Source organism: Trifolium pratense, linkage group LG3, assembly GCF_020283565.1.
Source record: "Trifolium pratense cultivar HEN17-A07 linkage group LG3, ARS_RC_1.1, whole genome shotgun sequence".
NCBI classification, from domain to species: Eukaryota; Viridiplantae; Streptophyta; class Magnoliopsida; order Fabales; family Fabaceae; genus Trifolium; species Trifolium pratense.
In genome coordinates this window covers 24,736,814-24,763,999 of record NC_060061.1, presented here as the reverse complement: position 1 = coordinate 24,763,999, position 27,186 = coordinate 24,736,814, and the positions used below count along the sequence as shown (strand labels likewise).

Below are 27,186 nucleotides of genomic sequence, written 5' to 3'. Positions count from 1 at the left end.
CATCAATGGGATTTGTGAGAGAGAAAGGTTTATATGAGAGAGAATAGTGAATCAGAAGCATTATAAATAGAATAAGGGTCATGTTAACTTGTGCCTTAAGGGCACATGTTAAGCTAGCTAAAAATAGAAATATATAGCATTTAATGATACAAAGAATTTAATGCTTAGAGAATTGAATACAACACAAGTTCAATAAATATTTTCCACATTTATCTTCTTAACATGTACCTTAAGGGCACAAGTTAACATTCTATATAGAATAAAAGATTAGAAATTATTTTTAAAAGTTTATATAAAGGACAGTATTGGTATTATGATTAAATTTTGATGAAATTTGGGTGTAACTAGATTTTTTTGGGTGTGGGTATATGTAAATAACTATTCCTTTCTCCTTCCACATTTGCTCATCGCCAACCACAAATCCTCGCCGCCAAACACCTTACTCGCTGCCAACCGCTCTGTTCTCCGGCAACGGCCGTTTTGCTCGCAACTAACCGCTCGCCGCCGCTAAAAAACAGGTTTCAAATCACAATTTTACTCTTTCACGACTACACCATTTTCAATGCATTTCATTTTGATTCGTATTTTGTTGCTTTCACTCTTTCTGTTCATATTTTATATTCCAGAGACTTTGAGTTTGATGGATTGTGTTTTTTATGAGACTTTTTTATGTTCTGCATTCCAATTGTTTGTTCAATGTGTTATCTTTCAAATTGGGTTTGTTTGATAATACTATACATTATGTTATATTAGATGGTTGAAACTGATGAGTTGGGTGACATTGAACCTTCTCCTCATGCTAAAATTGATGATGATTTAAGTTTATGATGAATATAGTTTTTTGGGATGAATTTTGGCTTAGGTGATTAACTATGAATTGTGTTTTGGTTGGTTCTTTTGATGGATTATGGTTTAGTTGACTTACACAATGAATGAATGGATTATGCATTAAATTGTGGTTAAGTTGAATTTACTAGTTTAAGTGAATTTTTTTTTCCTGGTTTTATGCCTTTTCTATTGGTTTATTGATTTCCTGGTTTTATGCCTAGTTTGGTCAATGCTATTTGTCTGTTGCTTAAGTGCATCAATGTTGAATTGTTTGACCAATGCTTTGCTTTTGTTCTTTTTTTAAGTGTTGTGAGGGGCTTGCTTTTGCTCTGTCCTGTTTGCTTTGCTTTTGAATTGTTTGGCCAAGGATTTTCTGTTATCTGCTGTAGCAGAGGTTGTTCTTCTTTGCAATTCCTTGGCAATTTCTATAGTTGTATGCGATAGGTAATCACGTATGGATGTGTTTGTTTTTCAAAAATATGCAGGGATTATTTTGTTGTTTTTAATGATAGTTTAGGGACTATTTTGTTGTTTTTCAAGATAGTTTAGGGACTAAATTGACTGTTTACTCCAGAATGAAAGCAAGAACATAACCGCAGGCTCTTACAATTACAACATAGAAAGAAAGAAAAAGAGAAAAAAACAGCAAAATGCTGAGAAGAGTTATTCAACAATCTCGCACATTTCATCGTTCCATCGCCAACACCTACTCAGCACCATGCCATTTCTCTTCTTCTACAATCTCCATCGACCGCTCTTCCCTTCACAACCCCCCTGAACATTCTCACAACCCCACTTCTGATTCTGAACTCGTCAAACACCTCAAAGGAATTATCAAGGTACCCATCACTTCTTTCCATCATAATCATAAACAAAATTGGGTCTTTTCCCCTTTATCCCAATTGGGTCACAATTTTTTTTCTTTCCAGTTTCGTGGAGGTCCTATTTCATTAGGTGAGTATATGTCAGAAGTTTTGACAAATCCTAAAGCTGGATATTATATCAATCGAGATGTTTTTGGAGCTCAAGGTGATTTTATCACATCTCCTGAAGTTAGCCAGATGTTTGGTGAGGTTAGCTAGATTCTACATTAATTAGATGTTTTTGGACTGTGTTTGCAATCTTTCATCAAATTTTTCAATGACCGAAGGATTTTTTTTTTGTCCGGTAGCCTAATGGCTTGACTCACATACTATAAGTGTGGGAAATCTGAGGTTTGAATCCCGCCCCTCCAATAATGTTCCTAGTAGCTACCAACTGAGCTACCTTACGTGACAATGACCGGATGATTCTAATATGTTGTTTTGTGTGAACTTAGATGGTTGGTGTATGGGTGATGTGTCTGTGGGAGCAATTGGGCCGACCGGAACGAGTAAATCTAGTTGAGCTGGGTCCTGGACGAGGAACGCTTATGGCTGATCTTCTTCGTGTATGAAATTGAAACCACAATATTAATATGATTCTGTACTTCAATTTCAATGTTGACATTTTGTTTTTATGTTAAACAAAGTTGTTAAATTTCTTATAGGGTGCTTCTAAATTTAAGAACTTCACTGAGGCCTTACATGTACACCTGGTGGAGTGTAGTCCTGCACTGAAAAACCTTCAGCACAAGAATTTGAAATGTGTTGATGAAGAGAACGCAGATGAAGATACTGATAAAAGAACTGTAAGCACTTTGGTTGGCACACCTGTGTCATGGCATGCTACATTGGAGCAGGTTCCTTCAGGATGTATGTATTGTTTTTCCATTGAAAATAGCCTTTTCAACATAAAATACAAAGTTTGACTTGTTATATGAAAATATAAGTTTGTTTTCTGTCATGCATCAACATAAAATGTCTTATTGTACTATATTTGACTAATTCCCTGACCAAGGTATTCGTTTTCTTGTGCTCCAGCGCCAACAATTATCATTGCACACGAGTTCTTTGATGCCCTACCAGTCCATCAATTTCAGGTGATTAAATGTTTGTGCAATTAACCTCAATTAAAACTATGGGTATGTACAATGCAGCAAAATTAAGATATAAAATCTGAAATTATCATTTGCTTTCGCTGTCTTCATGGTGCATCAGCTGTTTTTCTTTTTGCATGCTTTCATCCTCTCCTGTTCTTTTCCATTTTTTCTGGTAATCGATATTTATTTCTGTCGTCATTTGGGTCAGTCTATCTAGGAAGTTCTGCTAGACCAACTCATCACAATGCTGGTCTATCTTAACTATGTCTTTGTTATTTTACTGTTTGATCCTTAAGGCGATGAATAAAATGTAAGATATGTTCAATGCTTCTTGCCCAAATTGTTGTTTCTAATATTTAAACGATTCCACCAATTACATGCTTTAAAGAGCTTGGACCTGGCAAACAATCTTTGTGTTCCTTGAGATCCATCAAAGTAAATTGCGCCATACTCATACCTTGCCTAACTAACAGTTGAATTTTTGTAAAACCTCACTTCTCTGTGTATTCATACCTTTTTTTGTATTGTTATTGGCATCATAGGTAATGTAATAAATTCGTTTTGTTGGGTCTACAGAAAGCATCTCGTGGATGGTGTGAGAAAATGGTTGACGTGGCAGAAGATTCATCGTAAGTATTGTAATGTATTCTACTTGAGATTGTATTTTACCTGGACTGAGTGTACTGATACTTATATCTGATAGGTTAAATTTTGTTCTATCTCCACATCCTACACCTGCAACATTGTATCTGTTGAAAAGAGCCAAGTGGGCTGCAACCGAGGAGATTGCAAAGCTCAATCAAATTGAAATCTGCCCCAAAGCTATGGATTTGACTCAGACGATCGTTGAAAGGATAAGTTCTGATGGGGGTGGAGCTTTAATCATTGACTATGGCTTGGATGGAGTAGTCTCAGATAGTCTCCAGGTCTAGCATCTTTCCATTTTTATTCTTAATCATATAGTTTTCTAGTTTTTACTTTGTTCTGTCTCCCAAGTTGGGTATCTAGTATCTATTGTCTTAAACTGTACTACCACAGAAAAATGAACATAAACATAACATGTTGATTAAGTTTCTGATTAAAATAGATGATAATATTATTAACTTGTAATCTTCGGTTCATCCTATCATTGAGATAAATGCATATACTTTGGAATTTGTGAGGGTTGGTACGTACCGAATCCTTCAACTAGAAATGTATTGTACGTGCCATGGGGAACCAATAGATCAGATGAATTGCTTTAAATAATTGTCATTCCAAATATAAAATTGCAATTTATTTTCATTTGATATGGTTATGGAATTATCTTGTTACAGTACGAAGTAAATTCCAATTTCTGAGTATATCTTCTAATGTGATGTGGTGGTTGATACATTATATTAAAACTATCCTTCTTCCTTATTCTTTAATGGTCTTTCAATTAAGCAGGCAATACGGAAACACAAGTTTGTCAATCTTCTAGATGACCCCGGATCTGCTGATCTCAGTGCATACGTTGATTTCGCTTCTATTAGACATTCTGCAGAGGAAGCTTCAGGTGCTTTTCCACATGCTTGATAGTTGTGACACAGTTTTATGATTAGAATTAGACATTATACACACATGCTCAAACTAAAGATTTGTTTCTATTGCAGAAGAAGTGTCTGTACATGGGCCAATTACTCAATCTCAATTTCTTGGCGCCCTTGGAATAAACTTTCGTGTTGAATCCCTTCTTCAAAACTGCACAGAAGAGCAAGCTGACTCTTTGAGGACCGGATACTGGCGTCTAGTAGGTGACGGTGAAGCTCCGTTTTGGGAAGGAGATGATGATAGTGCTCCGATTGGTATGGGTACTCGCTATAAAGCAATGGCAATAGTGAACAAGAACCAAGGTGTTCCAGTTCCTTTTCAGTAAAAGCTTAATCAAATTAAAATGATCAAGCTGTCACATGCTATACTAGAGTTGGTTTTCAATTTTTATCGAAATCTTTCTTCAATAGCTTCTTGTTATGCTTTATAGTTGGTTTTCAATTTTTATCGAAATCTTTCTTCAATAGCTTCTTGTTATGCTTTATGTTGTAATTCGTAAGAGTTGTAAGAGGCAACATTAGTAATTTTAATACACATTGTATTAATCGATATCAAGAAACAATTAATAAAAGTTATATTTGGGATGAACTTCTTTAAGCATGGATTATTGATTCTTGAAGCATGAGTTGTCAATTTGGGATCGGCGCTTGTAAAGAGTTTATATTTTAGTTCTCCCCTGTCTCTCCCCTGCTGCTACGTATACATATGTGTGTATGAGTTTGTGTTAAATCTATATGTTCCATTGATGTCAAATTTAAGATTCTACAACCAATATGTTAATCAACCAAACCACATTTGTTTAAATAAAACTATCCATTTAATTCAATTTGAAATGATATTACAAGCACGCGGCAATAGAAAAAGGACGGACACAAATATAAATACTAGACACGACATAAACACATCGACACCTATAATACTACTAATAATAATAATAAGATAAAACGACATAATTCCCCTTTTACGACCAAACCACCACATATTGACTCATGCCGCTATATAAGTTTGTAATAATAAGTGTAAAATCTGTAACAGATGACAAACAAAATGGACAAAGGAGCAAAGATGTGAAGGGCAGCCAAAGTGACAAAAGAGCTGCCACCAGAATGTGTTCCATTCCTTAACTGAGTAAGGTTAGCCATAGCGAACACAAGGAAACCACAGCCGATAATAAACCCAATATCTGATACGAGCATAATAAGGCGGTGAAAGTGGAGAGTAGAGGCAATTCTGAATGCTAAGGCTGAGATGGCGGACAAAATGAAGGAGGTTTTTTTTGAAGAAGCTAAATTAGCCCACCCAAATTGGCGCCAGAGAGAATCGAACCTCAGACCTCAAGATGAGCACACTCCCAGGTCCCAAGCCAATACCAATGCACCAACCCAAGTGGGTTGAAGGAGGTGAATGCCAAAAGCTGATAGTAAACCACGTCCGCCGCGATCTTATCGGTGTGGGCACATGCCAGATCAGAACATAGGGTGTCAAATAGGTTTGGGTATGGGCTCAGAGTTAAAGTGAGGAAAACTACCAATGCAAGCCAAAACTTTAGGAATGTGGAGAGTCTCCAGGAGATTGGGTTTGGGTTCACAATGGCTGCGGCGGCGGTGGTGATCGGAGAGTCTCCATTTTGTATGTTCACTGAAATTGAAGAATGAGTTTTTGAATAGTAAGGTGTTGTGGTTGCTTGGTTTTAAAGAAAAAGTTATTATCATTTTAAGCAATAATGTTACCGTTTGAAATATTTTGCCATTTTAGAGAAACTTGGTCAATAATGTTACCGTTCTGAAACATAGAAATCAAACTAAAAATTGTTGAATTTTTCTTATGTCCAATTTGATTTTAAGATGAGGAATGAAGAAGCAGGTGAGACAGATAAGGGGGTGGCGCATACTTGAAGAAAGAAGAAAGAAGGAAGAGACCGTTCTGTTTATATTTTTAATATTAAAAAATGTAAAAGTGAAGGTAAAAAAAATGGTTGTCATATATATATATATATAAATTCTATTTTGAAATTAATTAATATTTTAGAAATGAAAAAATAATGGTTCAAATCTGTGTCATATATGAGTTAACTTTCATTAACAAAAATATAATAATTTTGGAATTTTTTTGTTAGAAATAATAATTTTAAACTTTAATGTACATATATGTATATCTTTCCCCTTTTTTTTTTGTAAAAAAAATTCAATTAATCTATCAACAGAGGTTTGTTCTAGTGAATAGAGTAATCTCTTATGGGTGAAGAACTCAATCAAGATAATTTAATTATTATGTAAAAAAAGTTTCAATTAAAATATCAAAATGAATTTGATCTATCGGAAAGAACTAAATCAAGTCGATGTAAAAAGTAAAACAATTGAAACCAAAATCTTAGACCTATCATAATTATTTTTTGTAAAAAGTCCATTTAAAATATTCAAAAAGATTTAGTCTAACGGAAGAGGGGTAATTTTTTTTTCTTATATATAAGTGTTAAAGTAAATATTGTAATTTTAGTTGTAATTTAATTTCTTGAAAGTCTATGTTTGAATTTTCTTGGAAGACATTAATTTTAATTGTAATTTAATTCAAAGTCTATGTTGTAATTTAATTTCTTAAATTTGCAAATTATTTTCAAATACGCTACGGGTTTGAGTGGGAAAAACCCAAACCCAATGGGTGTGAGCGTGAGTTTTGTTATGCCACCCGAACAGTTTTTGAGTTTGAGTGATGATTTCGAGTTTGGGTTTGGTAAGTGTCAAATCCGCACCCATGGGCGCCCGTTGTCATCCCTACGGTCAATTAAGTGTATGTTTAAATTGATGGTGAGACTGAGAATGACATGGTCACAATTCGCCACTACAATTTTGGCAAAAACTATTACCTTTTTTTTGTTAAAAACTACGGTGAGAATTCATGTTTACTTTTTTTTTTTACTAAAAAGGAAAGAAAAAAAAGAAACTACAAGTGATTTAACGAAAACTGATTTTTCAAATAGTCAATTTATATCTTCAAGTGATTCCTTGGCAATTCCTTGGCAATTTCTATAGTTGTATGCGATAGGTAATCACGTATGGATGTGTTTGTTTTTTAAAATATGCAGGGATTATTTTGTTGTTTTTAATGATAGTTTAGGGACTACTTTGTTGTTTTCCTAAATTGAAGTATTTCCACCGCCATTTAGCAGTAACTAATCTCGGGATATCTTGAGAAATTCACATGGCGCGAGTACTTATATGGGGGACAAATGAAATTCTCTAAAACAAACTGAAGGAAAGACCTAAGGACCAAAATTCTCTCCCTCACTCTCATAATAAACTAACTAGCTTTTGTTATGTTTGAGCCCCTTTTTTATTTTACCAACTCATTACTTTATTATTACTAAAATAACACCAAAAAAACAAATGTTTTAGGATACACAGGTTTAATTCTGCATTTTACATAGTGCAAAAGAACCATTGATTCAAATGATATAAATAATGAGATCACAAATGAACTTATGAACTGCATTTTCAAAAGTCCTTCTTTTCCTCTCTCACTAAAGCCAATTTGGTATCTGCAAATCAGCTCCCTGCAATCAAAAAAGGGTGATTAAAATTGTAAATCATAGTGGAACTAACCATTTCAATTTTCAACACAAAGTAACCGATATACACTTAAGAAGAAACTAAAATTGGTGGACATAATCGAAACCTGTAAAAGGGAAGCGAGCAAGTGGGTATAGCGTGTGGTTTGATCCAAAGCAAAACAATTCTCACTCTTCACTCTGTTCTTTTCTGTTCTGGGATTGGACACACAAACTGACCCAATTTGTCGACAGCGAAGGAGAGGTCGATCGGGTCAGGTAGATGAGGTCTGCTGATGAGTCTTCTGTATTGTTTTTGATCATCGTCATCATCGGCCTCAGCTATTTGGGTGGAGACTTGAGCTCTTGGACTCTCTTTTCTGTATCTCTTAAAGCTTTCCCATAGATGCTGATCAGCTGGGGAAAAAAGGAATACAAATCTCATTTATTTCTTAATAGAATACAATATCAAAATAGAATTGATAGTTAGCAAATGTATTAGGCAATAAGTAAAATGTAAAGAAAATCCTGATGGAACCATCAATAAATACAAAGCACGCCTAGTGGCCAAAGGTTTCTTACAGACTCCTGGCTTTGATTTTACAGAAACCTTCTCACCTGTGATCAAACCTGTAACCATCAGAATCATTCTAACTCTAGCAGTGACACACAAATGGGTTGTGCAACAAATTGACATCAACAATGCCTTCTTAAATGGCATCTTACATGAAGAAGTTTACATGAAACAACCTTCAGGCTTTGAGTCCTCTGATAAATCATTGGTCTGCAAATTACACAAGTCTTTATATGGCTTAAAACAAGCCCCTCGTGCATGGTATGAAAGGCTCACTCAAACCTTACTTCAAATGGGATTCATTGCAAGTAAGTGTGACCCTTCACTAATGATTCTTCATCAACAAGGAACTACTACCTATGTGTTAATATATGTAGATGACATCCTCATCACTGGCTCTGCCCCTCATCTCATTCAAGATATCATTCAGAAACTAAATGTCAAATTTGCTCTAAAACAGTTGGGAGAAGTTGACTATTTCTTAGGCATTGAAGTGCACAAAACTGCCTCAGGTGGTCTGTTACTCAATCAAAGTAAGTACATTAGAGACTTGCTATGCAAAACTAATATGGATAACTGCAAACCCATCGGTTCACCCATGGTCAGCAGCTGCAGACTCAGCAAATTTGGAACAGATGCCCTAACAGATCCTTCCTTATACAGATCTACAGTAGGAGCCCTTCAATATGCAACTTTAACAAGGCCAGACATCTCATTCAGTGTCAATAAAGTCTGCCAATTCATGGCACATCCTCTTGAAACACATTGGAAAGCTGTCAAAAGGATACTTCGTTATCTCAAAGGTACTGCTAATCATGGTCTTCTATTAAGTCCTGCTTTATCTAGTCCAACCTTCTCTTTAAGAGCATACAGTGATGCTGACTGGGCCACTGACCAAGATGACAGAAGATCCACCTCTGGGTCATGCATATATTTTGGATCTAATCTAGTCTCCTGGGGATCTAAGAAACAAGCTCTAGTAGCAAGGTCAAGTACTGAAGCTGAATATAGAAGTATGGCCAATACAACTGCTGAACTGCTGTGGATTCAGTCTCTTTTACATGAACTTCAGGTTCCATATCATACTCCTACTCTCCTATGTGACAATTTAAGTGCTGTATCACTAGCTCATAACCCAATTCTTCATGCAAGAACAAAGCACATTGAGCTTGACATCCACTTTGTAAGGGAAAAGGTACTCTCAAAACAACTACAAGTTCTTCACTTACCAGCCAATGACCAGCTGGCTGACCCACTTACAAAGCCACTGTCTCCTGCTAACTATGCAACAATTCGATCCAAACTCAAGGTGTTCCCTACTCATGAAACCCCTTGTGTTTGAGGGGGGAATAATAGAATACAATATCAAAATAGAATTGATAGTTAGCAAATGTATTAGGCAATAAGTAAAATGTAAACAATGATGATGTGGCACAAAGTTTGTTACAGTCAGTTACACCTAAGAGCTGATGTGGCAATAAGTTTGTTAGGAATAATGAGATGGCACTGCCAGCTCAGATATTTTAGCAGCTCTATTTAAAGAGTCTGCAACCACTTGTATTTGTAACTTTTGACTAATAAGTTCAATGCAATCTCTGAGATGCATAATTCATAATTCCAATATTTCTCTACTAAATCACAATAAAAATATACGTTCTGTTCATTTAAAGAGGAAATACGTCTTTCTTCAACTTTATGAAGCGGCAAGAACAGAAGTTTGTTCATGAAGTTACCTCGTCAACTTCTTCAGGTGATATAATAAATGGTGGAGACATCATAATATTATCTCCAGCAGCTATTCGGACGAGCATCCCGTGCTTCTCGCATTGTGCTCCAAAATAAGCACCTACTCCTGTAATGTACATCAAGTATCAGATCAAACTGGTAAATATGCCAACATCCGCATAAAAATAGCGTGCTTGTTCAAAGTTTAAATCTGTGAACTGATTTACTACAATAAAGAAGAGTAAAGCAGAAAAGATGAGCCATTATAGACCTAAAAACAAATTTATCTATCGTTTTTTTTAGACTCTGATAGGTATGATATTGTTTATACAAGGAAGAGTAAAAATAAAGAGAGAGGTGCGAATAGCCACGTGGTGGAGAGAGAATAGGGCTCTAGTTTCCTAATTATTCTGATTTGAGAGAATAGTGCTTTAGTTCCTGATTATTCTGATTGGAGAGAGAATAGGGATTTTGTTTCCTATTTATTAGGATTTGCTGATTGGAGGAGTACGCAGAAAAATATTCAGTCACAATCTTTGCAGAGGAGTGCATAAGCAGCTCGAAATGCTTATTTTACCCTAATTCCTGTTTTTATTTCTACTTTTCTTACTATACTGTATTCATGGTTAGATCCCGTTTGATCTCTAACCTTATTCAATAAAATAAGTATAATTTCCCTTTTGTTGAACTCTGTGTTTCAATTTTCCTTTTCTATATCAATTGAACCCTATCAATTGGGGCGGATTCTAGGGTGGGAGACCATGATAGGTCTCTCACCGATGAGTCATGTGTTATGTGGTCTGGATTGAATGTGTACATGATATTATGATGTACTGTCAGTATTAAATTTTTTTTTTTTGAAAAAAAAGTTTTTGATATTTTTCGGGAAAAAATTATCAATTTTTTTTCCCGAAAAAAGTTCCCGATTTTTTAGGGGAAAAGTTTCGATTTCAGATAAAAACAATTCCGGAGTTTTTCTGGAAAAAAAAGTTTCCGTTCTTTTTTCGGGAAAAAAGTTTCGGATTTTTTCCGAAAAAAAGATTTCGATTTTTTCTGGAAAAAGTTCCGATGTTTTCCGGAAAAAAGTTCCCGATTTTTTGGGGAAAATAGTTTCGAAATGTTCATCTTAAAAAGTATTGCTGATACAAAAAAGAGTGAAAAAACAGAAAATATTTAAAACTTTTTTTTCAAATAAAATATTAGAAATTTTCCAGAAAAATATCGGAAACTTTTTTTCCAGAAAATATCCGAAACTTTTTTCCGAATAAAATATCGGAACTTTTTTCCCGAAAAAAAGAACGGAATCTTTTTTGTTCAGACAAAACCTCCGAAATTGTTTTTATCTAAAATCAAAAATTTTCTCCCGAAAATCGAAAACTTTTTTCCGAAAAAAAATCGAAAATTTTTTCCACAAAAAAGATCGAAAACTTTTTTCCAAAAAAATCTGGAACTTTTTTTCAAAAATAGAAAATAATATAATACTAACAGTACACCATAATATCACGTACACATTCAATCCGATCCACATAACACATGACTCATTGGTGGGAGACATGTTCTACTAACTCACGCTAGCATCCGCCATCAATTGGTATCTAGAGCCTTGGTTAGATCTCTGACAGTGTAACAAGATGGAAAATAGAATCGATCTCGTAGAACAGAAAACAAGCACGATGGAGGCGACGATGGAACAAATGCGTCAGATGTTGGTAGAATTGCAATCGCGTCCTCAGATCTCGGCGGATCAGGTTTGTCAAATTATGGCTGAAACACAAAACCGCTAGCGTCATGGACGAAATCGGAACCACGAGGAAGACGATGGGAGCGATCACAGCGACGTGTCATCAGAATCACGACGTCGTCCAGCACGTAATAATGGTGGTTGCCGTTTTCAATTGGGAAGAAGTGGGAGGCGATTAGATATACCGATCTTCAAAGGGGAGGATGTGTATGGGTGGTTAGTACGAGTAGAACGATATTTCAGGTTGGCTGAAATACGTGTGCAGGACAAAGTGGATACTGTGGTGTTGGCGTTGGAGGAGAAGGCTTTGAACTGGTTTCAATGGTGGGAAACACAAACACCATTGCGAACTTGGGGAGAGTTCAAAATAGCAGTACTTAAAAGATTCCAACCTGGGTTATTGCAGAACCCATTGGGACCACTACTCAGTCTAAAGCAAAAAGGGACTGTTTTGGAGTACAGAGACAAATTTGAAGAACTGGTAGCACCATTACGTAGGGAGGAAAGGGTGATGTTGGAGTCAATTTTTTTAAATGGGTTGAAGGAAGAAATTCAAGCAGAACTGAAATTGTATGAAAGCCATGACTTGGCTGATTTAATGGACAAGGCTTTACTCATTGAAGAGAAAAATGAAGTTGTGTGGAAGAGAGGAAGTGGTTGGAGGGATAGAGGAGGTACCTCAAGGTTCAAGGACCCTGGGGAGTATGGTGGGTTTAAGAAGGAGAATGGGAAGAGTGGCTCAGTGAATACTGATAACCGAAAGGGAAGAAGTCTTAACCCTGCAGAATTAGAAGAAAGAAGTAAGAAGGGACTATGTTTCAAGTGTGGGGATAAGTGGAATAGGGAACATGTGTGCAAATTCAAGCACATGCAATTGAAATTATGTGAAGCAAGTAGTGAAGAGGAGGAAGGAGAGGATTGGGTGGAAGAACAGAAGGAGGAGGTGGAATTAGTGGAGGAACTAAAGACATTACAATTGTCCTTGCAGAGTAAAGAGGGATTCACCTCCAACAAGTCTTTTAAAGTGTGGGCTGATATAGGAGGTAGGAGAGTGTTGACATTAATAGATTCAGGAGCTACAAGCAATTTCATAGCTTCTAAATTGGTGAATGAGCTTAGTTTAGCAGTGACTGAGACACCTGCTTATATCATTGAAGTAGGTATCGGAGAGAAGGTGAAAAATCATAGGGTTTGTGAAGAGTTGGGATTTAGCATCCAAGATGTTAAATTTCAACAGCATTTTTTTATCATGGAACTTGGTGGTTCAGAGATGGTTTTGGGAATGGACTGGTTAGCTAGTTTGGGCAATATAGAAGCAAACTTTGGTAACTTGTGTCTGAAATGGGAGGTGCAGGGCAACAAGTACATGATTCAAGGTGATCCATCCATGTGCAATAGTCAAGTTAATTGGAGAACATTGTTGAAAGCTATCTCTAAAGAAGGAATGGGGTTTTATGTGCATGAAGTGCAGGCAGAGAACCAAAGTAATCATGGAATTAATTCTGACTGGGAAGAAGTAATTGCAAGATTTGAAGAAGTGTTCAATATGCCTACTGGGTTACCACCACCCAGAGAACATGACCATGCTATAGTTTTACAACCAGGTGCTTCTATCCCTAACCGAAGGCCTTACAGATATCCTTTCTACCAAAAGAATGAAATAGAGAAAATGGTAAAAGAAATGATGCAAGCAGGGATTATCAGACACAGCACAAGCCCTTTCTCTAGTCCAATATTATTAGTAAAGAAAAAAGATGGAGGCTGGAGGTTCTGCACTGATTACAGGGCTTTGAATAAGGTAACTGTAGTTAACAAATTTCCTATACCTGTTATTGAAGAGTTACTTGATGAATTGGGAGGGGCTATCATATTTTCTAAATTAGATTTAAAATCTGGTTATCACCAGATTAGAATGAAGGAAACAGATATAGCTAAGACTGCTTTTAGGACCCATGAGGGTCACTATGAGTACATGGTCATGCCATTTGGTTTGACCAATGCTCCATCTACATTTCAAGCATTAATGAATGATGTATTAAGACCCTATCTGAGAAAATTTGTGTTGGTATTTTTTGATGACATTCTAATCTACAGCACCAACAAAGATGAACATATTTTACATTTGACAGAAATTTTGCAAACTCTACAAAGTCACAAACTGTTTGCAAATAAGAAAAAATGTTCATTTGGCCAAGCAGAAATTGAATATTTGGGCCATATTATTTCTGGTGGAGGAGTATCTGCAGACCCTAAGAAAATAGAAGATATGTTAAAATGGCCGATTCCCAAGGATTTAAAAGGGCTTAGGGGATTTCTGGGCTTGACAGGTTATTATAGAAAATTTGTTAAAAACTATAGCAAAATAGCCTGGCCTTTAACGCAGTTATTGAAGAAAGATAATTTTAAATGGGGAGAAGAGCCACAACATGCTTTTGAAGTCCTAAAGAAAGCTATGACCACTATACCAGTCCTAGCCATGCCAGATTTTAAGAAAGATTTCGTGTTAGAAACTGATGCTTCTGGCCATGGTATAGGTGCAGTGTTAATGCAAGAAGGCAAGCCCATAGCATACATGAGCCAAACTTTATCTGCTAGAGCTCAAGGTAAATCTGTGTATGAGAGGGAACTTATGGCTATAGTAATAGCTGTACAAAAATGGAGACCATATCTGCTAGGAAAAAAATTTATAGTTCACACTGATCAAAGAAGTTTGAAACACATTACTGAACAGAAATTGATGGGCGAAGAGCAACAAAAATGGATTGCAAAACTGATTGGTTTTGATTTTGAGGTGAAGTACAAACCAGGGAAAGAAAATAGTGCTGCTGATGCCCTTTCCAGACAGATGCAATATGCCGCTATTGCTATGGTACAATGTGAAGCCTGGGAAGGGTTAGAAGAAGAGATACAGTGCGATGAAAAGTTGAAAAATATTATCCAAGATTTAATGAGTAATTCCTTGAGTCACCCTGGTTATCAATTAAAAGGAGGAAAACTGTTTCATGAAGGAAGGATAGTGATTCCAAAACAATCACCCAGGATTGCTTGGATCCTACATGAGTTTCATGACACAGCCACTGGAGGACATTCTGGTTATTTACGAACTTACAAGAAGATTGCCGGTTTGGTGTTTTGGGAGGGAATGAGAAAAAACATCAAAGCCTATGTTGAATCTTGTGAAGTTTGTCAAAGGAACAAATACCAAACTCTGAGTCCTGGAGGTCTTTTACAACCATTACCCATTCCCACTCAATTATGGAGTGATATCTCTATGGACTTTATAGGTGGATTGCCTAAAGTTCAAGGAGTTGATACTATTATGGTAGTAGTTGATAGATTGACAAAATATGCTCATTTCTTGCCAGTAAAGCATCCCTACACAGCCAAAGATATAGCAGAACTGTTTATCAAAGAAATAGTAAGATTACACGGTTTTCCTAGCTCAATAGTTTCTGACAGGGACAGAGTTTTTCTGAGTTCTTTTTGGACAGAATTATTCAAACAGGCTGGTACAAAGCTAAAGTACAGTAGTGCATATCATCCCCAATCTGATGGATAGACTGAGGTGGTGAATAGATGTTTGGAAACGTACTTAAGATGCTTGACAGGGAGACAGCCTAAGATGTGGCCTAAGTGGTTAGCATGGGCAGAATACTGGTACAACACCAATTACCATGCCTCTATTAAGTCCACTCCTTTTGAAGCTTTGTATGGAAGAAGCCCGCCAATCTTAGTTAGAGGAGATGTGCAACTTTCTGCAGTAGAAGAAGTCAATAAATTGACTGCTGAAAGAAATGAAATGATTAGGGAAATGAAAGATCAACTGTTGAAAGCCCAAGATCAAATGAGGGTACAGGCCAATAAGCATAGAAGAGAGGTGGATTATCAAGTAGGAGACATGGTTTATTTGAAAATCCAACCTTATAAGTTGCAAAAGTTGGCGAAAAGGTTCAATCAAAAATTGAGTCCTAGATATTATGGACCCTATGAGATATTGGAAAGAGTAGGAGTTGTGGCTTACAAACTTAAGCTACCTGAAGACAGTAGAGTGCATCCTGTTTTTCATGCATCCTTGCTAAAGAAGGCAGTTTCAACTAATGTAGAAACTCAACCTTTACCTACTTGCATGAATGAGAGTTGGCAATTGGAACCAGGCCCGGAGGAGGCAAGAGACACTAGGGTCAATGAAAAAGGAGAGTTGGAGGTGTTAGTAAAATGGCAAGGATTACCAGAATTTGAAAACTCATGGGAATTGGTTCAAAAGATGAGACAAGAGTTTCCTGATTTTCTCTTTGAGGTCAAAGAGAGTCTTGAAGGAGGGGGTATTGATAGGTATGATATTGTTTATACAAGGAAGAGTAAAAATAAAGAGAGAGGTGCGAATAGCCACGTGGTGGAGAGAGAATATGGCTCTAGTTTCCTAATTATTCTGATTGGAGAGAGAATAGGGATTTAGTTCCTGATTATTCTGATTGGAGAGAGAATAGGGATTTTGTTTCCTATTTATTAGGATTTGCTGATTGGAGGAGTACGCAGAAAAATATTCAGTCACAGTCTTTGCAGAGGAGTGCATAAGCAGCTCGAAATGCTTATTTTACCCTAATTTCCTGTTTTTATTTCTACTTTTCTTACTATACTGTATTCATGGTTAGATCCCGTTTGATCTCTAACCTTATTCAATAAAATAAGTATAATTTCCCTTTTGTTGAACTCTGTGTTTCAATTTTCCTTTTCTATATCAATTGAACCCTATCAGACTCTAAACCTGAAAGGAGGCACCCCACTTAATGTTTATGTCTCACTCAGACTGTAATTGTTAATCAAAGGATAGTCATATCATATATTAGATAGTATGCTGCTTAAACTACTCATAATATCACCAGACAGAATAAATGCCATGTTATATAAATTAATCGGGCAAAGGAATGAGAGATAAGTCTTGAACTTGCCCCATTCAGGAGGAAATGGATCATTGGGCGATTTGTTGTCCGTGAATTCAGTCCCTAAGATCAAGCCCGTTCCCCGAATCTGCAAATAGAGAAGTGTCACATTTTTCGTGCATTTATATCAACCACAAACATAAAATTAACCTGCAAATAGTATATACCTCTCCAATGATGGGACTGTCAGAAAATGCTTTAATGCCATTTTGGAACCTTGGAGCTATCTTATTTACTACGTCAACAATATTTCTCTCCCTGTGAAGATAAGGAATTATCACATTCCATAGCCAAACATCGAAGGAATTAACTTCATATTAGTTTTAAAATGGTAGAAATAAAGGAACATACCTGTAGATTTTGAGTGCTTCAAGTGCAACAGCACAAGGTACAGGTGATCCAGAATAAGTGAAGCCGCGAGAAAATGAGCCTAAAATAAGGAAACGTGTGTCAAAAATACTAAACCTAAAGATGACGTGTTGAATGAATAAAAATGAACCATTATACCAAGTTTGCTGCATTGTGAATGTATTACTTCTGAAATCTCAGGGCTCACAAGGACAGCTCCAATCGGCATGTATGCAGACGACAGTGCCTAGAAGTCCAACAGAAAATGAGGAACATAGTGCAAACTTCTAAAATTATGAAAAGGTAAATCTGTAATTAGAGCTGTTAATTGTACCTTTGCCAAGGAAACAAGATCTGGCTTAATGTTGTATTTGTCCGAACCAAACATTGCCCCGAGCCTCCCAAAGCCACAGATCACCTTCAAAAGAAGACATAAAGAGACATATAAGACAGCAATCAGAATGTAAGACTCTGAACAGGATATCTTACATAATAGTATTTGAAGAGTTAATGAAGTACCTCATCCGCAATAAAAAGGATATCATACTTCTTGGCAACAGCTTGAATCTACATAAGAATTAAATGTTACAAGGAAATTTTTATAAGTTCAAAATGGCATCAGTTCCATCCCATTCCATATATTTGTCCTACTTTATTCCACCGGTTATATGTTTTTTCAGAGTTTAGACAACAAAAATCATAAAAAGAAAACTACGGCCCACAATGAATTATATTAGATAGGTAGTAGTGAGATCTGAGATGTTACACAAAAACACACCTATTTATATACTAGAATTACCTGCATAAAATGGAAATAAAGAACGTTTTCTCATGCTAAACAATACTTGCATCAAGCTTGAAAATGTGGAAATCAAGTATGAAGCATTGATGATGAGAAAATACCTTATCAAAATAAGTTGCTGGTGGAAGTATGACACCTCCATCCCCCATCACTGGTTCTGCAATAAATGCAGCAATCTGTAACCAAAAAAAAATATAGATCAGTGATAACGTTGACATTCCAGTTGAAGGAAACACTTTGCATATTAATATATTATTACCGTCTCTGGTCCCTCTTTCAGAATTAGCTCCTCCAAGTTGTTGGCCAATCTGGTTGAAAATTCTTCCTCCGTCTCACCTGAGATGTCATATAAGCATGCATAATATTTATACCTTAAGATAGATATCTAACATATTATTGAAAAACATGTCCATCTAAATAATAACCTGGAAGATGAAACCGCCAGTAGTGTGGACAATCAGTATGCAAAACAAAAGGAGCTGGCAGATCAAACATTTGATGCAAAGCCGGAAGACTGAAATGTACATTGTCCAGATAATCGATTAAAGATTTTTTTTATAAATAACATTAAAATGTTCTACATAAGCACAAGTTTACTGGAAAAAAGGGTTGTTCAAGGTACCCAGAAAGACTGGCTGCTATCAGTGTTGAACCATGATAACTGACAAAATGCGGAAACACATAAGCTATTATGCATACTTTTCAGGTATATTAGAGACAACAGAATTGATTGAGATTTCATGCGTACGATTTAGAACGAGCTATGAATTTCTTCTTATTTGGTCTTCCAAGGGCATTGTAATAATACCATACAATTTTTACCTGCGAGGAAATATATGAATTTAGCTAAAATTTATTCTGCATAAACAGTGTACTATGTTGACACGACATCTACTCAAATCCGTACAACATACATAAGTTATGTTTATTTTTAAATAACCACATTTGGTTGAGAATATATTTCATTTTGTCTTTCAATATATTATGTGCTTGAACTTGATAGCTCGTACTCCTAGATTTGCCCTGAAATGGTACCTGTTGTATGCAGTATATGTTTTCGAGTTTATAGTTTTGATGCTAAACTTCTATTTTGCAGAGAAAGCTAACACATTTGATTTGAAACATCAATCCTAAAGTTTTAGCCACGATACACTAACAAATAAGAGGATGATTAATTTAACACACCTGAGTGTCGTTGGCATCTGACCCACCATTAACAAAAAAAGCTTTAGCCATTTTTCTGGCTGTAAAAAATTGTAGGAGCTCCGTGGCTAGATCCTGAATGACGAAATATATATTAAGAAAATATCAAAATTGAAAAGCACTATATGAACCAGGATAAATCTTGATATGAAATCTACTTTATCGCTAACTCATTTATTTTCTGCATAATGAGATTTTCCTAAGAAGCATTTGCTCATGTCCACACTACTTATCCCATCTAAGAAACTATCAGTCAACCTGGAAAGCAGCACAGCACGAGGCACAGGTGCAGCTTGCTCCTTAAAACAGTGGTATGAAACTTTCTACCTTGTGTTGAAGGAAGCATTCTAGACCTAGACACAAGATATGAGGATCCACCACGTTGAGTAAGTCTCCTCTTAATAGCATGTTTTTCTATACTAGCACCGGCTCTAAACCATGCCATCACTATCAATATCTCTCTCACAGTTTCACTTCAACAATCCAAAAATCCAATCACCACCAAAATTTCAAAGATCCTCAATGTTGTTTAGCATCTGAGTGGAATAAAATGGGAGAGACAAAAGCAACATTGAGGATCTCCCAGTGTGGTGGATCTCTTGTATAAAAGGGAAGAGCAAATGAAAGAAAGAAATAATGTAGAAGCAAATTATAAATAAGAAAAATATGCAAGCAAAAAACAATGTTGCGTAAGCTATAAGAGTTTGATATGAATACCAATGAAGGTTTTGTGGTTCGATTCCAAAAGGAATGGTAAAATGGCAACTTCTTCAACTGTGCAGTGGCAGCATCAACAAGGGTCTGCTCGCTTCCCCCTGCAAAATAAAATGCATTTGCTGTCAAAGTAAAGAATTAAAGCAATGGTTTTTTTGTTTTTATTTATAATTTTAACAAGATGGCGGCAATATTGTGTTTTTAAGGAGAAATAAAGGATTAAACCTCTGTGTTAGTGTTAGGAATAGCACTCCCACAGTTCCAGCTTTTAAATTCTATAGCAGAAGAAGGAACAACAGTGGCAATTAACGATGTGTTTCCCTCGTTTAGTTAGTTGCTGTTTTAGTTGTTTGAGTTAGTTTAGGAACTAGTCTTTTGTAGCCCTTGTAGCAGTTAGGTTTAGTTAGGCTGTTAGTTGGTAGTTATCCTTTTGTAACTTGGGAGGTCTACATAAGGATGCCCAAGTGTAGAGACCGGAGAGTTCAGGTCTCCGCTCTCTAGAACACCTGAGTTTAATTCATTCAATTCCTTTTTTTTTTTTTTGTTTACAATGAGCTGGGGATCGAACCCAGAACCCAAACCCCTCACCACTAGACCAAACCTAGTGGCTTCTTTCTTTTATTATATCAGAACCACACCTTTTTTTATATAAACAATATCAGAACCACACTTTAATAATAAATAGAGCCTAGAGGGGAGGAAGATGGACCCCAAAGCTCAGGAAGATGGATTGAGAACATGAACCAAAGAAATATGACATTAAGAAATGATAAAAAAGGGAAATCTGAGATATCAAAGCTCAAGAAGAGATAAAAAAAAGCAGAAATAAAATCATGGGTAAATGATCATTTACCCCCTGCAAAATAAGCGAATTTTCATTTACCCCCTAGGCATATTTTTTTTCTGTTTACCCCCTTGCAAAAAATAGATTCACTCATTTTGCCCCTTTTGTGTACAGCAGGATATTGGATTGTGCAAATTTGCTGACGTGGCTTGTTCACATGGAAAAAAACATTTATATTTATTTTTAAATTCCACATCAGATAATATTTTTTTCAAAAAAAAGAAATTATTTTTTTTCCTACAAAATAAAAAAAACGATTTTTTTTCCAAAATTAAAAGAAAATCCTACAAATAAAATTTTTTTCCCTACAAAATTAAAACAAATTCCTACAAATAATTTTTTTTCGTACAAAATTATTATTTTTTCCTAAAATAAAAAAACGAATTTTCATATTTTGCTCCCAAATAAAGTTTATTTTCAAAATAAAGATTTTAAAGATTTATTTTCAAATTTTTTTTATTTAAACAAAACAGAATCTTCACCGATTTGCTTCCACCGTCGTGATCATAATCGTCGTCATCTTCTTCAATCACCGGAATCGTCTTCTACTTCGTTATTGTCTTCTGCTTCCTTCTATTTTTTTAGTTCTAGGGCAAATGGTTTTGGTAGAAGAGGAAAACACGAATAAAACTTCTTTTTCTATTTTTTTTTAATTCAAATAGATTAAAAAAAATAATGTTTTGTTTTTAAAAAATAAAGATAATGTTTTTTTTAATTCAAAAAGATTTGAAAATAAATCTTTAAAATTTTTATTTTGAAAATAAACTTTATTTTGGAGTAAATATTTATTTGGGAGCAAAATAAGAAAATTCATTTTTTTTATTTTTTTTTGTTGGAAACTTTTTTAAATTATTTGTAGGAAAAAAAAATTAATTTTTTTGCAGGAAATTTTTTAAAAAATTTTGTAGGAAAAAAATTTTATTTGTAGGAATTTTTTGTGGAAAAAAAAAAGAAAATCCGTTTTTTTATTTTGTAGGAAAAAAAATATATTTATTTTTTTAAAAAAATATTATCTGACATGGAATTTAAAAAATAAAAATTAATTATTTTTTCCACGAGTACAAGCCATGTCAGCAGATTTGCACAATCACATGTCCTGCTGTACACACAGGGGGCAAAATAAGTGAATCTATTTTTTGCAAGGGGGTAAACAGAAAAAAAATCTGCATAGGGGGGTAAACGAAAATTTTCTTATTTTGCAGGGGGTAAATGATCATTTACCCTAAAATCATATATATACCTAAAGCAGTGCACCATAGACCAGCAAGTGCATCAAAGATATTTCTTCCCATTAATGTCATAAACATAGCTTCCCTGGATTCATTAATCAGGGAAATTACACACAAAAACACTAATTATCTTTTGAATAAAAACAAAGTGAAACTTCATTTACAAACATATATTACATTACAGTAATACTAGAAAAACCGAAGAAACATAGCATGGAAGTATACCTCGGATTTCTCAATAATCAAAGGGTTCACATCAGTAGTCTGGCACCCAGGTGTGAAAGGGGCAAGCATATCATGGCCCTTGAACCTGAAATAATCAAAATCTTTCAGCAGATTTACACATGGTAATCATATCATAGAAGACACATGTTCTGTTATCAAGTTCAAAGGTGCCAAATTATATAAGTTCTATGAAGCACGGACACCTCTATGATTAGGTGTGTCGCAGTGTCCAACACGTGTTGGACAACTCAGATAGGTGTCTAAAAAAAACCATTTTTTCCTTTACTCCGACCCTCCTTGGTTCGGTGTCCGAACCTGTAAGACAGTTGTACGACATGTGTTGGACAAATGTCGAAAAAAATTGTATTTTTCTTTGTTTCTACTCTCCTTAGACACATATCAACAAATCTACAAGGGTTAAAGATGTGACGAAACAACACTGCAATGAAGGATTAAAGATATTACATTTTGACCAAATACAATTGTATACAATCGTATATTGTTTTAAGACTTTTTTTTAATGAAATAACTTGTTCAACTTAGATGCACGTGTATATATTTTGACTCTCAGTTTAGATCTTTTATAAATATGTTGCGGTATCCGTATCCTATGTTTTTTACATGAGCGGTGTCGACGTGTCCGTGTCTGTATCGTGTCAGGTGTTCCGTGTCGGAGTCTGTGTTTCATAGGTGTTATATTCAGTTCTCAAAACTGCATACATACTAGTAAAGAAGAACCATATACATACCCTTGGCCAGTTTTGACATCAGAAGTTGAATTATCTGCACTATTTGACCTAGACCTTAAGGGAGCCTGAAGTATATTTTCCAGAAAACTTTTGGGAACCGCTGCACATACTAAAGCTGAAGCTGTCTGTAATCAGAAATTAAACAAAAAATTCACTGTTAACATTCAATGATCATATCTCTCCATTTCTGTTTCTTAAAGGTAAGTTAAGTCCAAAAAATTGGCAAAAAGTGATTAACATTCATTCAGCTTATTTCTTCAAAAAAAAAATTCATTCAGCTTAGTAAGAAATTCTAAAAATTCAAAGCATCAATTTGTGAATTTTCATTTCCATAAGGTTGAATATTAATAAAGCTGTAATTCTTGTTCCCTCATTCATTAGTTTTGGTTGCAATGAATTTTCCATGTCGAAAAAGGCTATATAAGATTGAATAATGGAAGTGGAAAACATGCCTTAGTTCTGAGCATGGATCGGATGAGGAGAGTATTCATGGTTAGTACTTAGTAGTTTTGTTTCTGCTAAGACTGAAACGCTCAAACGCTCAAAAAAGAGGAACTGAAACGGAAACAGTGAAAGTGAGAGAGTAAGTTATGTAAGTGATGAGTTAGTTGAGTGTGAGAAGAAAAACAAAGCTTCTGACATATTTATAGCGCAAATGTGGCTGAAATGGAACCTTTTTTTTTTTACAAGATAACCCGTGAGGGAATCTACGATCTCTAACATATTATCCAAAAATCGTTACTACTAGGAACGGTTTATGAAAGACATAAACACAAAAGATAGATTAAAAATGTGTGAGTGTGCTCAAATAAAATGACAATATGTGTGCCCGTCATAAAAAAACACTTTAATGAAAAGGGAAAAAACTATATATTACACATTTACAACTATATATATCTTTTTAAAAGTTTAATGATAAAACAATACTGAGAATTAGCATTGGTTTGTCCATCATAAAAAATGAAGATCATTCACCAAGTTCATTGGTTTGGCATCATTTTATCTATTTGCATCATTTTTATTTACAAATAAAATAAATAATAGAAGGAAAAAAAGTGGAAAGGAAAATAATGCATTTGTGACTATGACTCATTCCAAAAATATAGCTATAGCACTTTCACTATGTTTCTCCATTTTTTGCAAAATAACATATAATCACAAGCACCCACCATGTGAAATTGTGAATGATAATGACTTCAATGAAACAAAATCAGAGGAGGCCTATTTCATACACGTTTTGTCCTAGCTAGATAATATCGAGTAGACATCAATTTTAGTCTTTGAAAGTGTCACTCGTTATAGTAATTTCTGAATCATCAAAAAACATTTTAAACTATCAATTTAACATATGTTAGTCATAGTAGTCCCTGACGTAAACTTTCATCTCAAAATTGTTTGTTGTTGCTGACATGAACTATTGGTTGAGTAAGTTGACTATGACATGTCATTTTTCTTTCAAAAATCTATGTCACGTAGCAAGGGACCAAAGTGAAAGTAAAGTATTAAAAAAAGAAAAGAAAAGGAAGATGAACATTGAGAAACTAAAATGACGAAAAAGGGAATAAGATTGAAATTTGCATCAAAATCACCCCCAAATGAAAACCCTAAATCAAACATCATCTTCCTCCACCAATTGCAACCAGCCATACAAGTGCACCGCCATTTTCAAGTCCCCTTCCTTGCCTTCTCTCTGCAAACAGTTCCTACTCCTTGTTTCATTTTTTTTTTGTTACTGTTCTCGCTAGAAAAATTGAGTCAGGTTATAGATTAGCTCAATTTCTGACCAAACTCAGTGAGTAGGATTGGCTTACTTTGGCAGTTCTACACAAATGTACTTTAATTTTGTGTTGTTAACTCACAGACAAACCTTTGGCACATATTTCACACGTTAAGTATATTACAATAAATTTCTCTTACAAAAAACATGGATAAATAGTTCAAGCAACAACGATCATAAACATTCATCCAAGTTAACAAGGTGCTCAAATATAGCTTTGTTTCATGGGTAAAAAAAACTTGTATAGCCAATTTATTGAATGACATAAAGTAAACATTTGATTAACACACATTCACGAACACAGATCCTTCAAGTTCTGATGTTCCCGTTTTTGTAGCTGAAGCCTGCCAAGAAATCAATACATATGTTAATCATAATTATAATTATGCAAATTCTGCTTCATGCAAATCTTATCATTTCTGTCTACAGCCCCAATCCCTCTTCCACAAATGTGTTCAAAGATTAAGTTGTATATCATATAGCATATGTACTTCACGAAATAGGAATGAATTAACAACGGCTCTTTTGCAAATGTGAAAATGAAGAGGCATAAATTGCACTTGCTTCATTAAAAGGTACATCATGTGAAAATTGAAGAAAGTGAACGATCTTAACTCTTATCAGATATTAAAAACACCTTTCTTTTTACGTTTAGTGTAACCTGTTGGTAATAAATTGCAACACAATTACATGACATTCTTAGAAGGCAAAGTCAACAAATCCTAATTTTCAAAGTACTGACTAGGCTTAGAAAGAATCAAATCAGGTCCAACAGAAGAAGGCCCGGTGGTATTTTCATGTAGAACTGTCATATAAAATGGCCCAAATTTTGAAATGTCACTGGCTCCATCTTCAAACCTTCCTAGTCCTAGATGCATTGGATGTATAAGTCATGGTTATCAGTATCTTAACGAGACACGAGAGTCGTATTGTAACTCAAGTCAATACTAAATTGAATCCAATCAATACAAATCTCTAGTGTGTATCTATTAGGACATGAATAGAACGAATCACTACGTAAACTTAGTGTAGCCAGAAACTTTCTTTGTCAACTTTGTATAACTAACATATGTCATTTGATATATGACTTGAATCTTGAATTAATTTGAGGTTCATATACGACATTTTAGCTTATAATTTTATTTGGTCACTTAAAAATGCCATTTTTATTAGCAATGCATCAGAAAATTCCCAATAAGATTTGATCCACGATTCGGAAAAAGGTATTCCAATTCACAAATTTAATCTCTATTTGATAACCATGGTATTACATAAAAACATACTTTCAATCACCCAACAAAAAATGAGAAAGAAACCACATTCTACCGAGTTCATGTCACCAACATTAACCTATTCCACATGACATGAGCTACACTAAAATATTAAACCAATTGCATTGTAAACAATGTAACAATAACCAAAGATTATAACGAGATTGTACCTAAAGAAAATTAATGCTCGCTTCCGTGATCACCATGACCATCCCAAGGATGCCTCCAACCCTAAGATAAAATTAGAATAAATAAATACATCAAGCAATCATAAAAATGAAATAATTTCACAAGCAATTATTTATAATCATAAAATGTTGATGAAAATTGTTGAGAGTGTTACCAATACTACAGGAGCATCTTGTTTTGCCCTATACATAACCCAAAACCTAACAAAAACAATTAATTTGAATTAAAATCTGAATAACGAAAATTGGATGAAAGAAATTGAAAAAATTAGGGTAAGAGAAGAGGAACATAGAAATGAACATACCACATGACAGCGCACAAGCCTTTTCCTGTGACGGTGTGCCATCGCTTAGGTTGATGAATTGTTACACCTTTGTAGGTTGTTCCGCCATGCCCATGTCCATGTCCACCACCCATCTCTCTCGATCGATCGAAGCTCGATTTCACTCTCAAACTCAAATGCAATGCTGCTGCTGGTTTCGCTGTAACCACACCGGATCTTATTGTATTTGTTATCTGAAATTCCAACTTTACCCTTCTATTTAAACTTTTAATTTGATTTTTTTTTTTTTATATAGAATCTATTTAACTTGAAAAAATAGAAAATGCACCGACAGTATAAAATAGTTTTACATTAACATCCAATGAGCATATTGTATTCCGCTATATCACATGAATATTTTAAACTTACTTGTATGACATAGAGAATTGATGGTTTCTTATTGGATGGTTGTGTAAATCAATTTTACATTGTCAAATTACATTGGTGTAACATTTTAGTAATGTTACACCGCTTAATAACATGTTGACGAATTTTTTTTCCTTTCAAAATCTACTGTTGGATTGAAAATTTATATCATGATTTTTTATGTTAAAATTTACAAAAATCTAAAATCGTTTGATATCTTATTGAAATTAATCAAGATTAACGGTAAAGATCACCATTAGCCA

The 27,186-nt window shown here is 34.9% G+C and overlaps 2 protein-coding genes and 1 pseudogene across 4 annotated transcripts; 1 reads left to right on the top strand and 2 right to left on the bottom strand.

Moving 5' to 3' along the window:
- Nucleotides 1-283: 283 nt before the first annotated feature.
- LOC123913679 (protein arginine methyltransferase NDUFAF7 homolog, mitochondrial) lies at nucleotides 284-4,948 on the top strand. Of its 3 annotated transcripts, XR_006811689.1 has the most exons (11): nucleotides 285-518; nucleotides 1,403-1,667; nucleotides 1,758-1,901; nucleotides 2,147-2,257; nucleotides 2,357-2,561; nucleotides 2,730-2,788; nucleotides 3,365-3,417; nucleotides 3,492-3,714; nucleotides 4,217-4,325; nucleotides 4,423-4,736; nucleotides 4,794-4,948. XR_006811689.1 is itself a non-coding variant. In XM_045964496.1 (10 exons), the coding sequence occupies exons 2-10, from the start codon at nucleotides 1,479-1,481 to the stop codon at nucleotides 4,683-4,685; spliced, it is 1,356 nt and encodes a 451-aa protein (XP_045820452.1). In that variant the 5' UTR covers nucleotides 285-518; nucleotides 1,403-1,478; the 3' UTR covers nucleotides 4,686-4,948. The 3 variants fall into 3 exon arrangements, 2 of the variants coding, with proteins under 2 accessions (XP_045820451.1, XP_045820452.1); XM_045964496.1 differs by having other exon boundaries at nucleotides 4,423-4,948; XM_045964495.1 differs by having other exon boundaries at nucleotides 284-518; nucleotides 1,403-1,901; nucleotides 4,423-4,948.
- Nucleotides 4,949-7,666: 2,718 nt separating this feature from the next.
- LOC123913678 lies at nucleotides 7,667-23,591 on the bottom strand (annotated as a pseudogene).
- Nucleotides 23,592-24,853: 1,262 nt separating this feature from the next.
- On the bottom strand, nucleotides 24,854-26,730 carry LOC123913677 (NADH dehydrogenase [ubiquinone] 1 beta subcomplex subunit 2). The gene is made up of 4 exons (XM_045964493.1): nucleotides 26,540-26,730; nucleotides 26,390-26,435; nucleotides 26,217-26,277; nucleotides 24,854-25,119 (listed from the first exon to the last, which is right to left on the bottom strand). Exons 1-3 carry the CDS (start codon nucleotides 26,650-26,652, stop codon nucleotides 26,227-26,229), a joined length of 210 nt encoding a protein of 69 aa, XP_045820449.1. The 5' UTR covers nucleotides 26,653-26,730; the 3' UTR covers nucleotides 24,854-25,119; nucleotides 26,217-26,226.
- Between the last annotated feature and the right edge of the window lie 456 nt (nucleotides 26,731-27,186).

What these genes read in the sequence shown, in the direction of transcription:
- LOC123913679 (XM_045964495.1), top strand. Translation starts at nt 1,479, where the DNA reads ATGCTGAGAAGAGTTATTCAACAATCTCGCACATTTCATCGTTCCATC. An exon ending in GGAGCAGGTTCCTTCAGGAT is followed by an intron (nt 2,562 to 2,729) that starts GTATGTATTGTT and finishes CTTGTGCTCCAG; the next exon opens with CGCCAACAATTATCATTGCA. An exon ending in GACGTGGCAGAAGATTCATC is followed by an intron (nt 3,418 to 3,491) that starts GTAAGTATTGTA and finishes TATATCTGATAG; the next exon opens with GTTAAATTTTGTTCTATCTC.
- LOC123913677 (XM_045964493.1), bottom strand. Translation starts at nt 26,652, where the DNA reads ATGGGTGGTGGACATGGACATGGGCATGGCGGAACAACCTACAAAGGT. An exon ending in GGCTTGTGCGCTGTCATGTG is followed by an intron (nt 26,436 to 26,539) that starts GTATGTTCATTT and finishes TGTTTTTGTTAG; the next exon opens with GTTTTGGGTTATGTATAGGG. An exon ending in AAGATGCTCCTGTAGTATTG is followed by an intron (nt 26,278 to 26,389) that starts GTAACACTCTCA and finishes ATTTTATCTTAG; the next exon opens with GGTTGGAGGCATCCTTGGGA.